The sequence below is a fragment of the Lynx rufus genome, unplaced genomic scaffold (genome assembly GCF_022079265.1).
Source record: "Lynx rufus isolate CCGP_SWC_20201006 ecotype Redwood Valley unplaced genomic scaffold, mLynRuf1.p SCAF_8, whole genome shotgun sequence".
Taxonomy (NCBI): Eukaryota; Metazoa; Chordata; class Mammalia; order Carnivora; family Felidae; genus Lynx; species Lynx rufus.
Genome location: NW_025814896.1, coordinates 79611708 through 79631744, shown reverse-complemented (window position 1 = coordinate 79631744; position 20037 = coordinate 79611708). Strand labels below are relative to the sequence as shown.

Here is a 20037-nt window from a genome sequence, read left to right as displayed (position 1 = left end):
AACTGGCTGAGCCACTAGACACCCTAATAATTTTAATCTCTCTCTCTCTTATTTCTCTCCCTCTCCCCTTCCCTCCCTCCCTCCCTCCCTCCCTCTTTCCCTCTCTCTCACCCTCTGTCTCTCTCTCTCTCTCTCTCTCTTTTTTTAATGTGAAACCTTTGGAACATTTTAAGTAGGGAACTGAGATGACCAGGTGGGTCTGGAAAAGGTTATTCTGACTACAGCAATAGAAATAAATGAATTAGAGGATGATGAAAGGGATGTAGGGAGGCCATTCTGATAAACCACAAGGAAGGTGGTAGCTTGATGAGCAAGTGTACATGGAGAGTTAATAGAATTTGATGATTGAATGAATAAATGAATCTAACAAAGTTACTGAATATCTATCTACTGTGTAACTTATTCTCATAGTGATGGCAGTAGAATGACAATAAAGAGCAAGGTCGGGATACCTGGTTCAGTGTCCAGCTCTTGATTTTGATCTTGGCTCAGGTTATGATCCCAGGGTGGTGGGATTGAGCCCTGTGTCGGGTTCTACACTGAGCGTGGAGCTAGGTTAAGATTCTCTCTCCCTCTCTGTCTCTGTCTCTGTCTCCATCTCCACCACTCACACTTTGTCTCTCTCAAAAAATAAACATGTAAGTAAGTAAATAAGTAAATAAATAAATAAATAAATAAATAAATAAATAAATAAGTTTTTTGTCCCTTTGAAGCTTACATTTTAGTCTGCTACTAGAGGGAGGGAGAAAAGTCAAGAATGACTCACGTTTGTGGCTTGATCAGCTAGGTGAATAGTGGGGTCAGTATTTCAAGATCTCAAGAAAAAGGGAATGTGGTCAGAAGTATTGAATGCTAAAGAAAAGGAATAGTTCAGTAAGAACATAACTGAAAACATGTAAAGTCATTGGTTATCTTTATCATAGCATTTTCATTTGGGAATTACAATAGAGAGGCAGATTGCAATGAGTTAAAGATGACACTTGGTTCATATCTAGTTACCTCCAAATTATTACTGCTTTTATAAGACCAGTGATTTTCAAACTTAGGTTTATGTGCCTCAAGGAGCACAAACAGGTGAGAGAAAAAAGCAGAGAACTCTTTGTCTTTGCATTCTTTAGATGGAGAAGTTCTGTTTTACATAATAGCGATCTGGCAGTGTTTTCTTTGTATAAAAAGTTCTACCGATTAAAAATTTTAAGGTGTGAAGAAGCCACTGTATTTTGCGATTTGAGAAAGAGAACTGTGTTTTTAATCTTTATACTCCATTGCCTGGTACTTGAACATTCAGTAAATGTTTTACCAAATGGTATATGAGAAGCATAGACAATGAGGGTAGGCTGTTCTTTAAGAGAAGAATGTGCTCTTTCTTTGAAGAGAGAAGAGAGATTGGTGACTGTAGCTGTAGAGGAGTATGGAGTTCCGAATTTGAATATGTTTAGGGGTGCTTGGGTGGCTCAATCAGTTAAGCTTCCAACTTCAGCTCAGGTCGAGATCTCGCAGTTTGTGGGTTCTAGCTCCACATTGGACTCTGCACTAACAAGCTCAGAGCCTAGAGCCTGCTTTGGTTTCTGTGTGTGTGTGTGTGTGTCTCTCTCTCTACCCGTCCCCCCACTTGTGCTCTTTCTTTCTCTTTCTCTCAAAAAATGAGTAAACATTTTAAAAATTAAAAAAGAATTTGAATATGTTTAGAAGTTGCAGAAAATGAGCCAGAAGAAGATGATTAACTTTGAAAATACTTTACAGACGAAGTTAAGAAGTAGGTGTTGTATATATACATCCTACTGTTTAGAACTCTTTTCAAACCATTTCAAAAATTATAGTGAGACTGCCAAGTTATTATACTTACTGGTATTTTTCATGATGCTTCCGTGTGTAGAAGTAGCAGAAATTTATGCCAAGATGAAGGATTTTTTTAGGCCACAAGTGATGGGTTCAGAGTGGGATCCTACCTAGCACATCCAAACTTCTCGGCTGCTACTTTGACACTGTTAGCTATTTCCTTCCCTCCACAGTTACTACTCTCTTTCCAGTTTAGACTATGCGCTCAAGTTAACTTAATCTGCTTTCACTCACTTATTTCTGATGATACTTTTCCCTTTCTAAAGGATGCTGAGAATACAGATGATAAATCTTTGAATTTACTAGATTATTCTGTAATTTTTCCATAGTATCTTTTATCCCTTTCAGATTTAATCTTTAGCGACAGAAAGCATGTCTTTTGTTTATTTTCTGTCTCCTAATACAAAATGATAAACTGTAACTTGACATTAAGAGACATAAGTATCTTAATGCCTTTTCAGATCTTGTATTTGCTTGCTCCTAATAAGATGAATGAAAAATTTTGTATTCTGCTGTTTCAAAAGGAACAAGATTAGACAAAAAGCATATTTTACATTTCTACATTATGTTGAGGTTGCCCATAGTCACGCAGTAACACATGGTTGTTTTTCCAAGTGATTTGTGTAAATGTTCCTTGAAATTGTAGACTATGAATGGGGAATGATTAGCAAATATTTGTACCTGTTATAATACATAATGTATCTGTGCCTTTTTCTGTATATATTACGTAAAGTGATTCTAAGGTGTCACTGTGCAGTATTCAGAATTATTACCATTATCTTATGTAAATCATTTCAGGTTTTAAGGAAGTCAGTGATCATTCAAAAGATACAGAGAGCTATGAGTATGACTTAATAGGAGTAACTGTTCATACAGGAACAGCAGATGGTGGGCACTATTATAGCTTCATCAGAGATATAGTCAATCCACATGCTTATAAAAACAATAAATGGTGAGTTTTAAATATTTTATTCTTGGGATTAAATTCTTTTTCCTGTTTTTAAAGTTTAAACTTGTGATTGGTTTTGCTTCATATGTTTCCTGATTTTATTTTTCTAAAAACTTTCTATAAAATTAGGAAATGTTAAGTGAAAGTAACTTTCATAAGATGATAAAAATCAATTGTTCTTAAACTTCTTTTGAGAACTTGATGATGGTGTCCTGAGACAAATGAATATCCACGGTTTTATACACAGCTTTAGATTCATAGACAATATTGCACCTTCCGAATCTTCTCTTTATTCACTCATTCAAGAGTTGTTTGCTGAATGTTTTCTATAAGGTGGCTTCAGAGTCCTTGTATACGCCAATTCGAAGTTGCCTGAATGCTCCACTCTGTCCACCTTACTTTTCCCCTTCCAACCCGTACATTTTTTTTTTAGCAACTTTTATCAAGGTAATGGTTGGAAGTCATTAAATCAGTGCTTAATAGCTGTTTTTTGCTATTTAGATATTGTTAGGTAGAGTCTCAAGTATAGTGGCTATATCAATAGTAGGCACTGTTCTACTGTTGGGAATATTGCTTTGAACAAAATGTACATTGGTAAATTAATCTGCAGTTAGCAGATTAGTTTGGTTCAACTCTTTAAGCTGTCATGTCCATGCTATCTTACCTTGTTTGCCCATTTGAATATAATTCCATATTTGGGATCCATTTTGATAATAAATTTTAAAATGGCGTCTTTATTTTTGGAAGCTCTCCCATCTCTTAATCTTTTCTGTCTGGTAGCTTTACATATTCTATTAATGCAAACTTGTTATTTGTTTTTATGAACTCTTTTGTTACCCCTAGTTTTTTATAAATGCGTTTATTGGATTTTAGGACAGTTAAGATTTGTACAATTATATTCTAGTTTTTAGTAGATTAGCGTTGTCAAAACAAGAACATAGAATTTATTTACTTCATGTTAAAAATAGTTGGATCACAAAAAAAAGTTTGATTACTTCTTGTAATTTGTCACTATGTAATGTAAATATTTTTTAAATAGGTATAATACAGAGATACTCAGTACATATATACTTGGTCAACACTATATGCTCTGTTTTAGGTATCTTTTTAATGATGCTGAGGTAAAACCTTTTGATTCTGCTCAACTGGCCTCTGAATGTTTTGGCGGGGAGATGACGGTGAGTTTTATTCAGAAATTATAAATGTTTTGTGACTTTTGATGTGTTACGCAGTATTATAAAATCCAGTAGTAGAATCACTAAACTTTCTTTTAATTGCTATGATTAAAACTAAAATTTATTCTGTTGTTGCTTATTGAAGTTGAGACTATTTGGAATAGATACCAGGCACTGGGAAATACCTTTTAAAAGACTATTTCTGCCTTCAACTAATTAAGAAGGTTAAGACTTAAAATTGAAAATTTAAATAGTAGTATAGGAATTGAATTACATTGCTGTGAAACATTATGATGGAAGAAGTTGTTCACTTGAATGCTTTGGGATTCAAGCAAAAAGAAATTACTCTTTATGGACATAATATGAAAAATCTTTGTCAAGGACATTGGCTTGAGCTGAGCTTCGAAGAAGTATTCTTTCAGTACTTTTTTGTAATGGCAGCAGCAACCTGATTATTACTATTGACAGGATACACAAAAAATATCTTACCTGTTATGTTATTATCTCTAAGACATGAGAAAAGACAATTAGGTTGGAATACTAGCGTTTAATTATAATATAACAATTACAATAAAATAGGCATTTTATCCAAGTATCAATTTTCTGAAAACTGTTAAAATACTGTTTTGATTCTCAAAAGACCAGCGTTAGTCATTCCCATTTCACAGATAAGCCCACGTAAAGTTATTTTTCACTTTAATAGCTGTTCACATTCTGGATTTTAATGCTCTTTGTTGCACTTACATACTACTATTAATAGAAAAGAGGAAGTAGGCAAATTGCTAACACTTCAGAAATGGATAGAAGGAGGATGTAAATAATGAGTTCCTGATGCCATCATTAAACTGACTGCATCTCTAAATGTTATTTGTAAAATATTTCCTCAAAAAAAAAAAAAAAAAGAAGAAAAAGAAAAACAAGTACACTTAGCAAAGTTCTCTTAAAATGTAGTTTTTAAATTGCAAGTACATTTTCTTAACTTTATATACATTATGGTAAAGTATCTTTAAAAATGTTTTGAATATTGGGGCGCCTGGGTGGCGCAGTCGGTTAAGCGCCCGACTTCAGCCAGGTCACGATCTCGCGGTCCGTGAGTTCGAGCCCCGCGTCGGGCTCTGGGCTGATGGCTCAGAGCCTGGAGCCTGTTTCCGATTCTGTGTCTCCCTCTCTCTCTGCCCCTCCCCCGTTCATGCTCTGTCTCTCTCTGTCCCAAAAATAATAAATAAAACGTTGAAAAAAAAAAATGTTTTGAATATTTTCAGGTGTAGTTGATAATGTGGGGGTTAAAGGTGCCAGCCCCCCACACAGTCAAAAATCCAAGTATAACTTGTCTGTTGCTCAGAAGCCTTATTGGGCACGCCTGGGTGGCTCATTCGGTTAAACATCCAACTTCAACTCAGGTCATGTTCTCACGGTTCATGAGTTCAAGCCCTGTGTTGGGCTCTGTGCTGACAGCTTGGAGCCTGGAGCCTGCTTCGGATTCTGTGACTCCCTCTCTCTCTCTGCCATGCGCACGTGCACTCGCACTCGCTCTCTCTCTCTCTCTCTCTATAGAACAAACATTTTAAAAAATTAGAAAAAAAAGGCCTTATTGATAACATAAATACTCAGTTAATACATAGTTTGTATGTTACACATTATGTACTATATTCTTTTTTTTAATTAATTTTAAAATTTATATCCAAGTTACTTAGCATATAGTGCAACAATGACTTCAGGGGTAGATTCGTTAATACCCCTTACCAATTTAGCCCATCCCCCCTCCCACAACCCCTCCAGTAACCCTTTTTGTTCTCCATATTTAAGAGTCTCTTATGTTTTGTCCCCTTCCCTGTTCTTATCTTATTTTTGCTTCCCTTCCCTTGTGTTCATCTGTTCTGTGTCTTAAAGTCCTCATATGAATGAAGTCATATGATGTTTGTCTTTCTGACTGACTGATTTCTCTTAGCATAATACCCTCCATTTCCATCCACGTAGTTGTAAATGGCAAGATTTCATTCTTTTTGATTGCCGAGTAATACTCCATTATACATATATGCATACACACCACCTCTTCTTTATCCATTCATCTATTGATGGACATTTGGACTCTTTCATACTTTGGCTATTGATAGTACTGCTATAAATATTGGGGTGCATGTGCCTCTTTGAAACAGCGTACCTGTATCCCTTGGATAAATACCTAGTAGTGCAATTGCTAGGATGTAGGGTAATTCTATTTTTAATTTTTTGAGGGACCTCCATGCTGTTTTCCAGAGTGGCTGCACCAGTTTGCATTCCCATCAGCAGTGTAGAAGAGATCCTCTCTCTCAGCATCCTCACCAACATCTGTTGTTGCCTGAGTTGTTAATGTTAGCCTTTCTGACAGGTGGGAGGTGGTATCTCATTGTGGTTTTGATTTGTATTTCTCTGATGATGAGTGATGTTGAGCATTTTTTCATGTGTCAGTTGGCCATGTGGATGTCTTCTTTGGAGAAATGTCTTCATGTCTTTTGCCCATTTCTTCACTGGATTATTTGTTTTTTGGGTGTTAAGTTTGGTAAATTCTTTATAGATTTTGGATACTAACCAACCCTTTATTTGATACATCGTTTGCAAATATCTTCTCCCATTCTGTCAGTTGCCTTTTTCTTTTGCTGATTGTTTCCTTCACTGTGGGGAAGCTTTTTATTTAATGAGGTCCCGATAGTTTTTTATGCTTTTGTTTCCCTTGCCTCTGGAGAGGTATGGAGTAGGAAGTTGCTGCAGCCAAGATCAGAGAGGTTTTTGCCTGCTTTCTCCTCAAGGATTTTGATGGCTTCCTGTCTTACATTTAGGTCTTTCATCCACTGTGAGTTTATTTTTGTGTATGGTGTAAGAAAGTGGTCCAGGTTCATTTTTCTGCATGTCGCTGTCCAGTTTTCCCAGCACCACTTGCTGAAGAGACTGTCTTTACTGTCTTTATTCCATTGGATATTCTTTCCTGGTTTGTCAAAGATTAGTTGGCCATATGTTTGTGGGTCCATTTCTGGGTTCTCTATTCTGTTCCATTGATCTGAGTGTCTGTTCTTATGCCAGTACCATACTGTCTTGATGATTACAGCTTTGTTTTTTATGTTTTATTTTTATTTCTTATGTTTACTTATTTTTGAGAGAGAGAGAGTGTGAGCAGAGGAGGGGCAGAGAGAGAGGGAGACATAGAATCAACGCAGGCTCCAGGCTCTGATCCGTTAGCACAGAGCCCGACACAGGGCTCGAACCCACGAACTGTGAGATCATGACCTGAGCTGAAGTCAGACACTCAACCGACTGAGCCACCCACGGCCCCCATTATTACAGCTTTGTAATACAGCTTGAAGTCCGGGATTGTGATGCCTCCTGCTTTGGTTTTCTTTTCCAAGGTTGCTTTGGCTATTTGGTATCTTTCTGGTTCCATACAGATTTTAGGATTATTTGTTCTAGCTCTGAAGAATGCTGGTGTTATTTTGATAGGAATACTGTATTCTTACAATAAAGCTAGAGAAAAGAAAATGATATGAAGAAAATCATAACAAAAATAAATTTACAGCACTGTACTGTATTTACTGGGAAAAAAAAAAAATCTGCCTTTAAGTGGACCTGTGCAGTTCAAGCCTGTGTTATTCAAAGGTCGACTATACTTTAAGCCAAAAACTTTTGTCAAGGATTTTTATGATGTAGTACTATTTGAACACTATTTACAAAGTTACTATAAAGAATAAAATAGGTATTTATGAAATATTTTATATATAAATACAACTGAGATAAATATAAGCTGAAATATTGTCTTTTAAAGTAGCAAAACTTTTATTTTTTTAAACAGACCAAGACCTATGATTCTGTTACAGATAAATTTATGGATTTCTCCTTTGAAAAGGTAATCATTTCTTTGCATATATCATTTTACATAGTTTTCTTTCTTCCATGTTATCTAATTTTATAGTTAAACTTGGTCAAATTGAAAATATACTTATTTTTTCATCCTTTTTTTTTTTTTTTTTTTTTTTTTTTGGCCCCTTAAAGACACATAGTGCTTATATGCTGTTTTACAAACGTATGGAACCAGAGGAAGAAAATGGCAAAGAATTCAAATTTGATGTTTCGTCAGAGTTACTAGAGGTATAGTTAATTTAACTTAAACAGCAGTTTACAAGCATGTCAAGAATTTATGCAAGTAATAGAACTCCAAGAGCAGGCTATGGCAATGTTAGGATTTGTAATCTGGGATGGATTTAACAGTGTTTATAGATAGTCTTGGTAATACTGATATATGACAGATGCATGTGAAGTGAATGAGATTAAAGTGAGTGGAAATAATTAGTAATATTAAAGAAAAATAAGAATAAGACAGGTAAAATAGTTGATGGAATTGGGGCAAGCTCATAAGTAACTTGTATGTGTGGTAATGGATTGGGTGATTGGTGTTCGTTCCTTCTTTGCTTCATGTTACATATAAATGTACCATATATTTGAAATGCACTTAAAATACTATCAAATGCTTTAAAATGTGTCTTGATTGTAGTATTGAGGTTTTCTTTGTTTTATAATGTAATAAGTGGTAGTGTTACTTTAACGTCTTAAGAGTTATAAAATACATTCACACCTCTGTGTGTGTTGTGTCAATGTAATAAACTCAGCTGAAAGTACAAAATATAAATCTTCAAAAAGGTATACCTGGTAAAAATGTAATCTTCCATCTAAACAGTTCAGCTTTTACTATTTATTGGTTAATATTTGCGCTGTTGCGGTCATGTCTTAAAACCAAGTGGAATTTTTTCCCCCAAATAATCTTAACAGGTGTCTTGCCTACCCATAATATTACTGATAAAAACACAAGAACATCCACATCTTTTAAACCTTTGAATTGGATTTACCAGCAAAATTAGGTGCTTCATTAGATTTCTTATTCTAGATAAGGACCCAACAGTATTTAATGACAACCCAGCCCACTTGTGAAGTAAAATGAAATTTTAACTGAAACCTTAAAGATGTATTTTGTTGGGGCATCTGGGTGGCTCAGTCAGTTAAGCATCCAACTTCGTCTCAGGTCATGATTTCACAGTTCATGAGTTTGAGCCCCACATCAGGCTCTGTGCTGACAGCTCAGAGCCTGGAGCTTGCTTTGGATTCTGTGTCTCCCTCTCTCTGTTCCTCCCTCACTTGCTTCTCTCTCTCTTTCTGTCTCTCAAAAATAAAAATGAAACATTTAACATTTTTTTTTAACATTTGTTTGTTTTTGAAGGAAAGAGAGAGCATGAGCGGGGCAGGGGCAAGGAGAGAGGGAGACACAGAATTCAAAACGGACTCCAGGCTCTGAGCTTTCAGTGCAGAACCCGACGCAGGGTTCAAGCTCCACAAACTGTGAGATCATGACCTGAGCCTGAAAATGAAACATTTTTTAAAAAAGATGTATTTTGTTTACATCAACGGTTCTGAAACTTCCTATTCTCAGAACTTTTATATTCTTAAAAAATATTGAGAACCTGGGACACCTAGGTGGTTCAGTTGGGTCCGACTTCATCTCAGATCATGATCTCACGGTTCCAGAGTTCGGCCCCGCTTCTGGCTCTGTGCTGACAGCTCAGAGCCTGGAGCCTGCGTCAATTCTGTGTCTCCCTCTCTCTCTGCCCCTCCCCCACACATGCTCGGTCTCTCTCTGCCTCTCAGAAATAAAACTAATTAAAAAAATTTTTTTCTTTTAAATATTGAGAACCTTAAAGTTTTTTAAAATACTAGTTTTAATGTGGTGCTTATATCTGTCAATACTTACTATATTAGAAATTAAAACATTTTAAAATTTACATTAATTTATTTAAAAATATCAAATAAACTTGTGACATCCTAATATAAATAACATTTTATTAAAAAATATTTTTCAGAACAAAACCCTGTTTTACATGTTGGCAAATCTTTTTAATATCTGATTTAATAGTTGACAGCTAGAGTCTCATAATAGCTTTTTGCATTTGCTCTGTTGTGATCTCATTCATCATTTAGCCTCTGGGAAACTTCATTCTATGCTCAAAAAAGAATGAGAGCTTAAAAAAGGCAGATAGCATCATCATATTACTAAAAAAATGGTGTAGATCTTACATATACCCTAAAATGGTCACAGGTACTCCACAGGTCTCTCAACCATTCTTTGAGAACCACTGATTTATGTGGTGACAAAAGGAAATCCATCCTTTTGCTCTACCAAAACAAGAAAAATAAACTACATCAAAATATTCTTGATTGCACATCTAAGCCAACCCTTTTTTCCTGGCATTGCTTTAGCTTATTAATTTAAAATGAGTTTGCTTGCATATACATTTTACTGAAAATATTAAAATATAATACTGTTACTTAATATTAACATAGATTTTAGGTAAAAACTAGAATCTGGTCTTTTAAATTTGTACAGTTAAAATATAGCTAGTAGCAGACTTTCCCAAAGAGTAAATTGAAAATTTAGAGCTATAAAATTTATTAAGTAAACAAACATTATATAATGACTATTATGGATAAAACAAAATGCCCAGAAAGAGTAGTTGATTTGAATTGCTGGGGGAAGTGATTTGGAAATGCTTCAGATTAACCTTAAGCTGAGACTTGAAAGGTAGCAAAGAGTTAATCATGTGAAGATTACTCCAAGCAAAGAGTAGATTATGTACAAATTCCCTTAGGAAAGAAAGAGTTTATTGGCATGTTTTAGGAGCTGAAAGATGATCTCTGAGACTGTGATGATTAGTAAGTTCAAGGAAATGTGAGCCAAGATGAAATTGAATGGGATATAGAAAATACCTGGGAAAAATCTGATCATTGTAGTGAAGTAATTTCACACTTAGACACACCCAGATTGCTCCACATATGTTGTATTGTTAAAACATAAAAAGGATTGTCAAAAAATAGGGTGAATATTTCTGTAGGACAGAAATGGAACAGATACAAAAGCACTGAGTCTGGTGGAAAAACAGGACTACCAGGCTCTAGGGTCCCCTTTAGCTCTTTTGGGGTAAAGGGGACAAAAATTATAACAGAAGATCTAGAGCCGAGCTCGTGGCTAGAAGTTGGAAGCTGGGAATGGAGCTCCATTGCTGTGAAAAAGCATTGATGGTTGAATGCTGCCAAAGTTTTCTTGAAGCTACAGCTTTCTAGAAAGCTGTGTGCATAGAAATGCTAGAGTACCAAGAACTCTGAAGCAAACCATTCAGTGACTAGGTCTGCATCAATGTGGAGCAGGAGCCCTAATACATAATTCTAAGAGCTGGTTCTAGACTAGAGTAGTGGGCTGGGAAGCAAGTAGAGGTAGTTGAAAATCTTTAGGAAGGATCACACAGGCAGTAATGTCAGTAATCAACATAAATATGTTCCAGATAAAAATAACTTTATGGAACTAACAACAACTCAGAGCATGTTTAGGGTATTCACAGAGTTAAAGGAACACAAAAACCAAAGTGAGCAGAGAAGTTACTCTAAAGGCTCATGTCAGAAATAATTATTTTTCATAATTGTTACAGAATAAGCCAGGAAATCACCTCTTAAGTCAGCCAACCTGAATTGTTTTTATTTTGCCAGTTTTCGAACATAAACCTTTCTCATAACCTGTTTTTATCAAAACATGACATAATTTTATTCATTTATATATTCGCTCTTGAGACAAATGATATTTCAGAGTTCTTCCTTTCACAGTCTGTATAATTGCATTTTTAAAAAACTAATTGCTTGAGGTAGCCAGATACAGAATGATAACATTGGAGCAGGCTTAGTAGCCATTTTCATATTCTTGTATACCCAGAAAAAAATCAACATGAATTTTAAGTGCCTGTAATTTTTGCTTTTTTTTGTTTCTTTTAGAGCAAATCTTTTTTTGTCTAATAAAAATACTAGTAAAATGTAATGAAGCAAATGCTTTCTGATATGTAATGTTAACATTTTCTTTTACTTCAGTGGATTTGGCATGATAACATGCAGTTTCTTCAAGACAAAAACATTTTCGAACATACATATTTTGGGTAAGTTTTGTAAATTTAGTAATAGATTTTTGTTACACATTTAAAACAAATCTTCTGTAAGAAATGTAACTTAACTTTTTTTTTAATTCTAGGTTTATGTGGCAGTTATGTAGTTGTATTCCCAGTACATTACCAGATCCTAAAGCTGTTTCCCTAATGACAGCAAAGGTAATCTATAAGCCTTAGATAGTTTTTCAAAATTGACTACTTTAAGATAATTAAATATTTTTTGCTTAATCTTTTCTTACAGTTAAGCACTTCCTTTGTCCTAGAGACGTTTATACATTCAAAAGAAAAGGTATGTGTTGTGTTTTCATAGACTTTTGTGTCATTTATCAGATAACTTCTGGTTTTCATGATCTTTAGCTCAGAAGTAGATGCCTTAAGTGACTTCTTTCTTTTTCTTTTTTAGCCCACAATGCTTCAGTGGATTGAACTCCTGACCAAACAATTTAATAATAGTCAAGCAGCTTGTGAGGTGAGAATAATTCAACGAACAATGCATAATTTAATGTGCACTTTTTTGTTTTATTTACTTTTCTTCTCAGATGCTACAGCAAAATTATTGTATTTTATAATAGGGATCCCAATGTAAATTGTTCCTAAAATTACTCAACAACTGAGGAAGTTGTCATTTATGTGTCCTATCCATTACACTGATTAAATAATTGATTGTTAAGGTATTTAAAAATCCTTGGGTGCCTCTCCCCCCATGTATTAGAATTAAAAATACAGAAAATTCAGAAGACTGATAACAGATATTTCTTAACTAATTTTGAATATTATAAAACAATAGTTGACAACAAAATCTTCCTTCCCCCTCCAAGATAAAAATGCATATATCCTAGTATATCAGTTTATGTCCAATTTTATCTTCTATATTGTGGTCTAATATATCCCTGTAACAATATATCCTTAAGGATAATCTGCTCACAAGTAATGATCACTTAACCATATTGGCATCTTACTGTTATTTTATCATTTCTTGATTAGTTCCCAAAGTGATATAAGCCTTTCTAGGAATGCAAGTCTTAAAATTTTCCTGAGGTGGGAGATAGCAGCATAGTGTACAATAGATGAAATTAGTTGAAGACTTTTTTTCTTTTTTTCTTTTCTTTTTTTAATTGTTTATTTTTGAGAAAGAGAGAGAGGGAGGGACAGCATTAGCTGGAGAGGGTCAGAGAGAGAGGGAGACACAGGATCGGAAGAAGGCTCCAGGCTCTGAGCTGTCAGCACAGAGCCCGATGCGGGGCTCGAACCCACAGACTGCAAGATCATGACCTGAACTGAAGTCAGACAACCAACTAGCCACCCAGGTGCCCTGAAGATATTTTTCTTATGTATAAGTTCATCTGATTATGCCTTGAAGCAGTGGAATTAGAGAATCTGATTGTTGTAGAATACAAATACAAAGCCATGATTTTTTAAAATTTTGTAATGAGCATTTCAAAACGAGCACAAAAGTAGAAAGATAATGAACTCTTGGGTACCTATCACCCAGTTTCAACAAATAGTAACATTATTTTGTTTTCATCTCTTCCTCGTGTCTGTTTTGAGGTATCTTAAAGCAAACCCAGATAGCATATCATACACATCCATGAGTACTGAGTATGTATCTCTGATGAGAACTTAAAAAATATATATAACCATGATTCCATACTCCTAGTAAAATTAGAAGTGGTTCCTCAACATCATCCAATACTCACTTCGTGTTCACTTTTCTCTAGTTGTCTAAAACCTGATTTCACAGTGCCTGGGTGGCTCAGTTGGTTGAGTGTGGACTTAGGCTCAGGTCATGATCTTGCTGTCTGTGAATTTGAGCCCCACATTGGACTCTTTTGCTAATAGTTTAGAGCCTGGAGCCTGCTTTGGATCTTGTCTCCCTCTTTCTCTGCCCCTCCCCCACTTGTGCTCGGCCTCTCTCTCTCTATCTCTCTCTCTTTCTCTCTTCCTCCCTCCCTCCCTCCCTCCCTTTCCCTGTCAAAAATAAACATTAAAAAAATTTTTTTTTAACATTTTTTGGGACCACCTGGCTCAGCCCAGTGGTCTAAGCATCCAACTTTGGTTCAGGTCATGATCTCAGTTCATGAGTTCGAGGCCCATATCTGGCTGTCTGCTGTCAGTGCAGAGCCTGCTTCAGATCCTCTGTCTCCCTATCTACCCCCACCCCCAAATAAACAAACATTAAAAAAATTTTTTTAATGTTTTTCTTCTCTCAGTTTGCTTGTTTGAAGTAGTATTTAAACAAAGGCTACATTTTGCTTTTGTCTCATAAATCAACTTTCATCTGTAGCCGTTAATAACTTTTTTTTCTCTTTGCTACTTTGTCATTTGATCTGCAGAATTCTCTACTGCTTGTTTTGACTGATTGTATCCTCCTGGTATTAGTTAACAAGTTCCTCTATTCTCCACCCCTTTCATGTTTTCATATATAGTGTTGCCACTACACACACACACACACACACACACACACACACACACACACGTGTGTGTGTGTGTGTGTGTGTGTGTGTCTGTGGAGTTAAAATTCTCTACACTTGTCAGTAATTGTGTATATGCACACAGTAAAATTCAGTATTACAGGAGTTAAGTGATTAAGAGATATCTGGGAATCATTGAGAATTGTCTTAGCATAAAGAAGTGTTTTTTGTTATCAAGGGAACATAATTTCTTTTTAAACAGAAAAAAATGAATCAATACATCATGTTATTAATAGGAACAAAAGATAACTGCAGTCTGACATCTGTGAGAAATAAGAGGAAAATAGTATTCCATTTTATTATGTTAAGGGCTGTAGGTTGCCATGATGCAGGTTGTACACTGTGATGTAGATGGCATTCATGAAATTCTGTAGTTAGAGGACCCTGATTGTGACTTTTGGCATTTTAGAGTTTTGGACTTTGTAACAGTTAAAGAATCTGTTTTGGTAAGAACTTAAACTAATCGAAACATTGACTAGAAGTAAAATCCTTATGTGATTTTTTTTTTTTTAAATCCTATATTTAACAAGTATTGGTTGAATGTTTATATCACACTATTTTTCTACAGTGGTTTTTGGACCGTATGGCTGATGATGACTGGTGGCCAATGCAGATACTAATTAAGTGCCCTAATCAAATTGTGAGACAGGTAAGAAAAATGTTTGAAAAAGAGGTAGCCTTCAAACTAATAATTCTAATTTGCCTGTGAATGTATTTTAACCCAGCATTGAAAAGTAGTTTGAAAAGATTGACCTCTTATCAAAAAAATAATTTTGCTGTTGTTTCATCAGCTTCTTTTAGCAAATCAACTATCTTTCCAACCAAGTGATTAAAATCATTCACATTTCCTGGTTGTAGGAAGATAGCTTTAACTCCCTGTTCTCTCAGATCCTACTGTGGCTGCTTTCTGAGTTGTACTGATTCTTTTTCAGAACCTTAGATATTCTAACCATGGTAGAGTGTTGTAATGGCCTTAAAAATTAAATGAATAGTATATTACATTTCTGTGAAAGATTTTGAACTGTCACATGAAACAATTTGTGTCTCCTTAAATCTTTGGGAAAATTAGACAAAAAAAAAGTAAATATTTTATATTCACTTATGACACAGAACCGAAAATTTAATCTGAAAATGCCACTTTTCCCTTATTACTGACAAACAGTTTTTACACCATAAAATTAATCAAAACCTTTCAAAGTGTAAAATACAGTAGTTCTATCCCCAGACTTATGCACCCATCATCTAATTTTTATAATCCTGCTAAGAGAAACTCCATACCTATTAAGTCACTCCCCATTTTATCCTGTTGCTTCTTTTCAGCCACTAATGACAGCCCCTTATCTATGAATTTGCCTACTTAATGATATGGATTTGCTTATTTAATGATAATTGGAGTCACACATTTTGTGGTCTTTTATGATTGTCACTGATTTAGCAGTGTTTTCAAGGTTTATCCATGTTGTAGCATGTATCTGTACTTTTTTGCCAAATTGTATTCCATTGAATGGATATACTAAATATTGTTTATCCATTCAGCAGTTGATGAACATTTGGGATGTTTTCACTTGGCTATTTTGAATAATGCTGCTCTGAACATTTGTGTACAAATATTTGTGTGGACATATGTTTTCAGTTATTTTGGGTATCTACCTAGGAGTGGAATTCCTGGGTCATATGGTCACTCTAGGTTTAATATTTTAGGAACGACCAAAAATTTCCATGGTGTCTGCACCAGTTTATGTTCCCACCAGCAATCTATGAGATTTCTTTTTTTCACTATCTTCTTCAGCATTTGTTACTGTCTTTTTGATTTTAGCTCTCCTAATGTGTGTGAAGTAGTTAGTATGCCATTGTGGTTTTGGTTTGCATTTCCCTAATACTTAATGATAGTGAACATCTTTTCATGTGCTTAGTGGCTATTTGTATATTTTATTTAGAGAATCCCAACCCTTTTTAATCCATGTTTCTTTTAGATAAACTTAAATCACATTTCCTTCCCCTAGTCATTGACCTCTGATAAGCAGCTATCCTTCCCTATTCCACTCTTTTAAAGAGATGGATGCTAAGTTTTCTGTTCTGTATATCTCCATTAATCAAGAGGTTTTTATGAAGCTTTGTGGGTTTTTTGTGTGTGTTTTCTATTACTGAAATGTATAGTTTATTGTTGTTTTTTCATTTATTACAAAAGTGATTATTTTTAAGCTACCTTTACCTTATATTTTTAGTCCAGGTGAGACGTCAGAAGAGCTTTAGAATGTCAAAAGATAATCTGTGGGGAAAAGAAATGGTTGGCAGAGAGTTTTGAATCATGTTAATTTTTTAGTATCTCTATTACCTGATAAAGTTGGCTCTTAGATTGTTATAACTTTTCGTTTATAGATGTTTCAGCGTTTGTGTATCCATGTGATTCAGAGACTTAGGCCTGTGCATGCTCATCTTTATCTACAACCAGGAATGGAAGATGGGTAAGAAGTGCCTTTTGAACATTTTATTTTTAAGCTTTTTAATTATCCACCTACAGAGTATTTTTAAATATCCACAGTGAAACATTTGGATTCTTCTATTTAAAAATAATCTGTAATGATACCGATCAAGGAGAGAAAACTTTTATTTTTGATCTTCAAAATTGTCTACAAGTAACTTCATGATTGAGTTAGCCAGACACAATAATTAGAATCCACCTACTTAAATTATTATAATTCGTATTGCAGTCTATTGCAAAGATGAAAGATAAATTTGGGTTTTTAAAAACATCTCTCCTTCCAGAATATCTATCCCCAGACTTCATACTGTCTCTGAGATATTAAATTATATTTTCAGGTCAGATGATATGGATGCCTCAGTGGAAGATATTGGTGGTCGTTCGTGTGTCACTAGATTTGTGAGAACTCTGTTATTAATTATGGAACATGGTGTAAAACCTCACAGTAAACATCTTACAGAATACTTTGCCTTCCTTTATGAATTTGCCAAAATGGGTGAAGAAGAGGTAAAGCTATATCTTATTTATTTCTGGGATTATGTACCTGTTTTCAGTATTTAAAACTTCATTGTTTTTATGTTATATTTTTAAATCAATGTTTTTATTTTTAGAGTCAGTTTTTGCTTTCACTGCAAGCCATATCTACAATGGTACATTTTTACATGGGAACCAAAGGGCCTGAAAATGTAAGTGCAGTTCTCTCTCATATTGGGGGATTTAGGGGTCCATGTTTTCAAGTTTGTATCATGGAAAGTCCTTAGACATTAGAACCCTTTAAAGTCTCTTCTGGCCCTGATATTAGATAATGTTAAGGGTCTGAGTTTGGTTGATATTTTTAATGAATGTAGCAAGAGAAGAAATAATCAAATAATGATTTCATTGGCAAGCCCCGGAACAAAGCAAATATATTTAGGCAAAGTGGCCACCACCTGTTTTGGAGTCCTATCAAACGTATGTCATCTCAGTGAACATTTTTGCTGGCTGTATTTTTAAGCCCTTTGCTATTGAGTTTGTAAAATCTTCCAAAAATTTAAGTAGCTGGTCTATTCATAATTATGAAAGTATTATATGAACTTTGTCTTGTCTGTGACGACCACATTGGATTGTGCCCTATTTTTACTGTTGTTACCTCCGTTTTACAGATCAGGAACTTGAGGCTTAAAGAAGTTAACTTGTTTTAGACCACAGTGAATTGGGCTTTGATCTTTGGTCAGACTCCTGAGCTAAACTGTTAAACCATTATACAGTAATGCTTCTCAGAATATGGGCTTTTACTACCTAATTCCTGCCTATATTGTGACCTGTTCAGACTGCTTTTCTTTTGCTTCTTAAATCATAAAATGTCTTCAGCCTCCTGCATTTCAAAGCCCAAGTGCATATCTCTTTGGAAGACTTACTATTTGGATTATCTGAACACTATTAATTTGTGTAACTGGCATTTTTATTAAATAGGAAATGCTGTTTTATCATACTCATATAAAAGTTGATCTTGATTTATCTTCCAAGGGACTTGCCTGTAAGAAAAAAGAAATTGTTAAAAGATTTATCCCCGTAGGTGAGGTGTAAATAGTCACGGTGTTGAGAATCATTGTTCTTTACAGTTCTGCCTGCTGTGTCTAAAGTTGTCCTGAATGTTGTTTAGACTCTTAAAAGTTAAGGTTAGGCCTTTGTGTGGTTGTTCTTTAATACATGCTCCTGCCACCATTTACATAGGGTAGTTTTGTAAAAGATTCAAGTTATTTTCTCTCTGGATAATTCAGTATTAACATATTAGTTTTAACATTTTGTTCTGTTCTAGCCTCAAGTTGAAGTATTATCAGAGGAAGAAGGGGAAGAAGAGGAGGAGGAAGAAGATATTCTCTCTCTGGCAGAAGAAAAGTACAGGCCGGCTGCCCTGGAAAAAATGATAGCTTTAGTTGCTCTGTTGGTTGAACAATCTCGCTCAGAAAGGTGAAATGTTTCAACATTCAAAATGCTTAAAGCATGTTTGATTTTATTCCTTCTACATACTTGTTTTACCACTACTAGCTTTTGTTACATAATTCCTTTTAAATAACACCACTATTTATCAACTCTTGTGGCATAAGTATTTCAATCTTTTGTATCAAACTCTTACTTTCACTGAGTCATGTTAGAAATATACGTTGAAGAAATATACAGTAAAATATTTAGCAAAATTATATGTGCGTTCATCCTTTGACCTAGCAATGCTACTTCCAGAAATGTGTGCCCCAAATACAGAAAGATGTATGTACAGTGATATTTATTGAAGTAGTTAGTTTATAACAGCAGAAGACTGGAAATATCCACCAAAAGGGGATTAGTTGACAAAAGCCGGCATCCACTCAGTAGAATACTCTATTGCTGAAGAAAAAAAGCATGGGAAATTATCTGTACTACCATGGAGAGGTGTTTAGGATAAATATTACTAAGTGAAAAAAGCACGGTGGAGAAAACTGTGTATAGTATGGTACTTTTTAAGAAAGGGGAGGCTATAAGGGGAGAGTGGGGGAGAGAGAGATTGAGAGCATGTACACCCAATTTCCATTATTCCTCATTATGGATCTCCTGTTTCCAAATCTGCCTACTTGCTAGGATTTATTGCAATCCCAAAATAAGTACTCATGCGCTTTTACAGTCATTTTTTGTGGGCTGCAGATGTACATGTGCAGAGTGGCAAAAAATTAGTTACCTGACACACATTTTTCTAGCCAAGGTCAAACATGATGACACTGTGCCTTCCTGTTTCACTTCTCATGTTGTAAACAAATATCTTTTTCATGGTTTATGCCATGTTCATCACATTTGTGCTTTTTTAGTGGCTTGGTATTTAAAATTGCCCCCATATATAGTGCTAAGTGCTATCTAGTGTTTCTAAGCCCATTAAGTCCGTAATGTGCCTTAAAGAGAAAATGCACATTAGACAAGCTTCATTCAGGTATCAGTTATAGTATTATTTGCTGTGACTTCACTGCTAATGAACAACATATATTAAAGTATCTTTAAATAGAAACACACATAAAACAAGGTAACGTATTGATTGGTTGAAGAAAATGTTGTGACCAGAGGCTCACAAGAGCCAACCTTGTATTTCCCTTATGAGCAATGATTAAATAATCGC

At 35.0% G+C, this 20037-nt stretch overlaps 1 protein-coding gene across 5 annotated transcripts in view; it reads left to right on the top strand.

Annotated features, from left to right (window-relative positions):
* USP34 (ubiquitin specific peptidase 34) overlaps positions 1-20037 on the top strand; it is a 251225-nt gene that overhangs the window by 199821 nt on the left and 31367 nt on the right. For all 5 annotated transcript variants that reach the window (XM_047068664.1, XM_047068662.1, XM_047068663.1 and 2 more), the window contains 13 exons: positions 2638-2791; positions 3888-3966; positions 7784-7837; positions 7984-8079; positions 11890-11954; positions 12047-12122; positions 12205-12252; positions 12367-12432; positions 15003-15083; positions 16814-16899; positions 17255-17423; positions 17528-17602; positions 18715-18866. In XM_047068664.1, the coding sequence (XP_046924620.1) occupies positions 2638-2791; positions 3888-3966; positions 7784-7837; positions 7984-8079; positions 11890-11954; positions 12047-12122; positions 12205-12252; positions 12367-12432; positions 15003-15083; positions 16814-16899; positions 17255-17423; positions 17528-17602; positions 18715-18866 (1201 nt within the window). The remainder of the gene's footprint in view (positions 1-2637; positions 2792-3887; positions 3967-7783; positions 7838-7983; positions 8080-11889; positions 11955-12046; positions 12123-12204; positions 12253-12366; positions 12433-15002; positions 15084-16813; positions 16900-17254; positions 17424-17527; positions 17603-18714; positions 18867-20037) is intronic.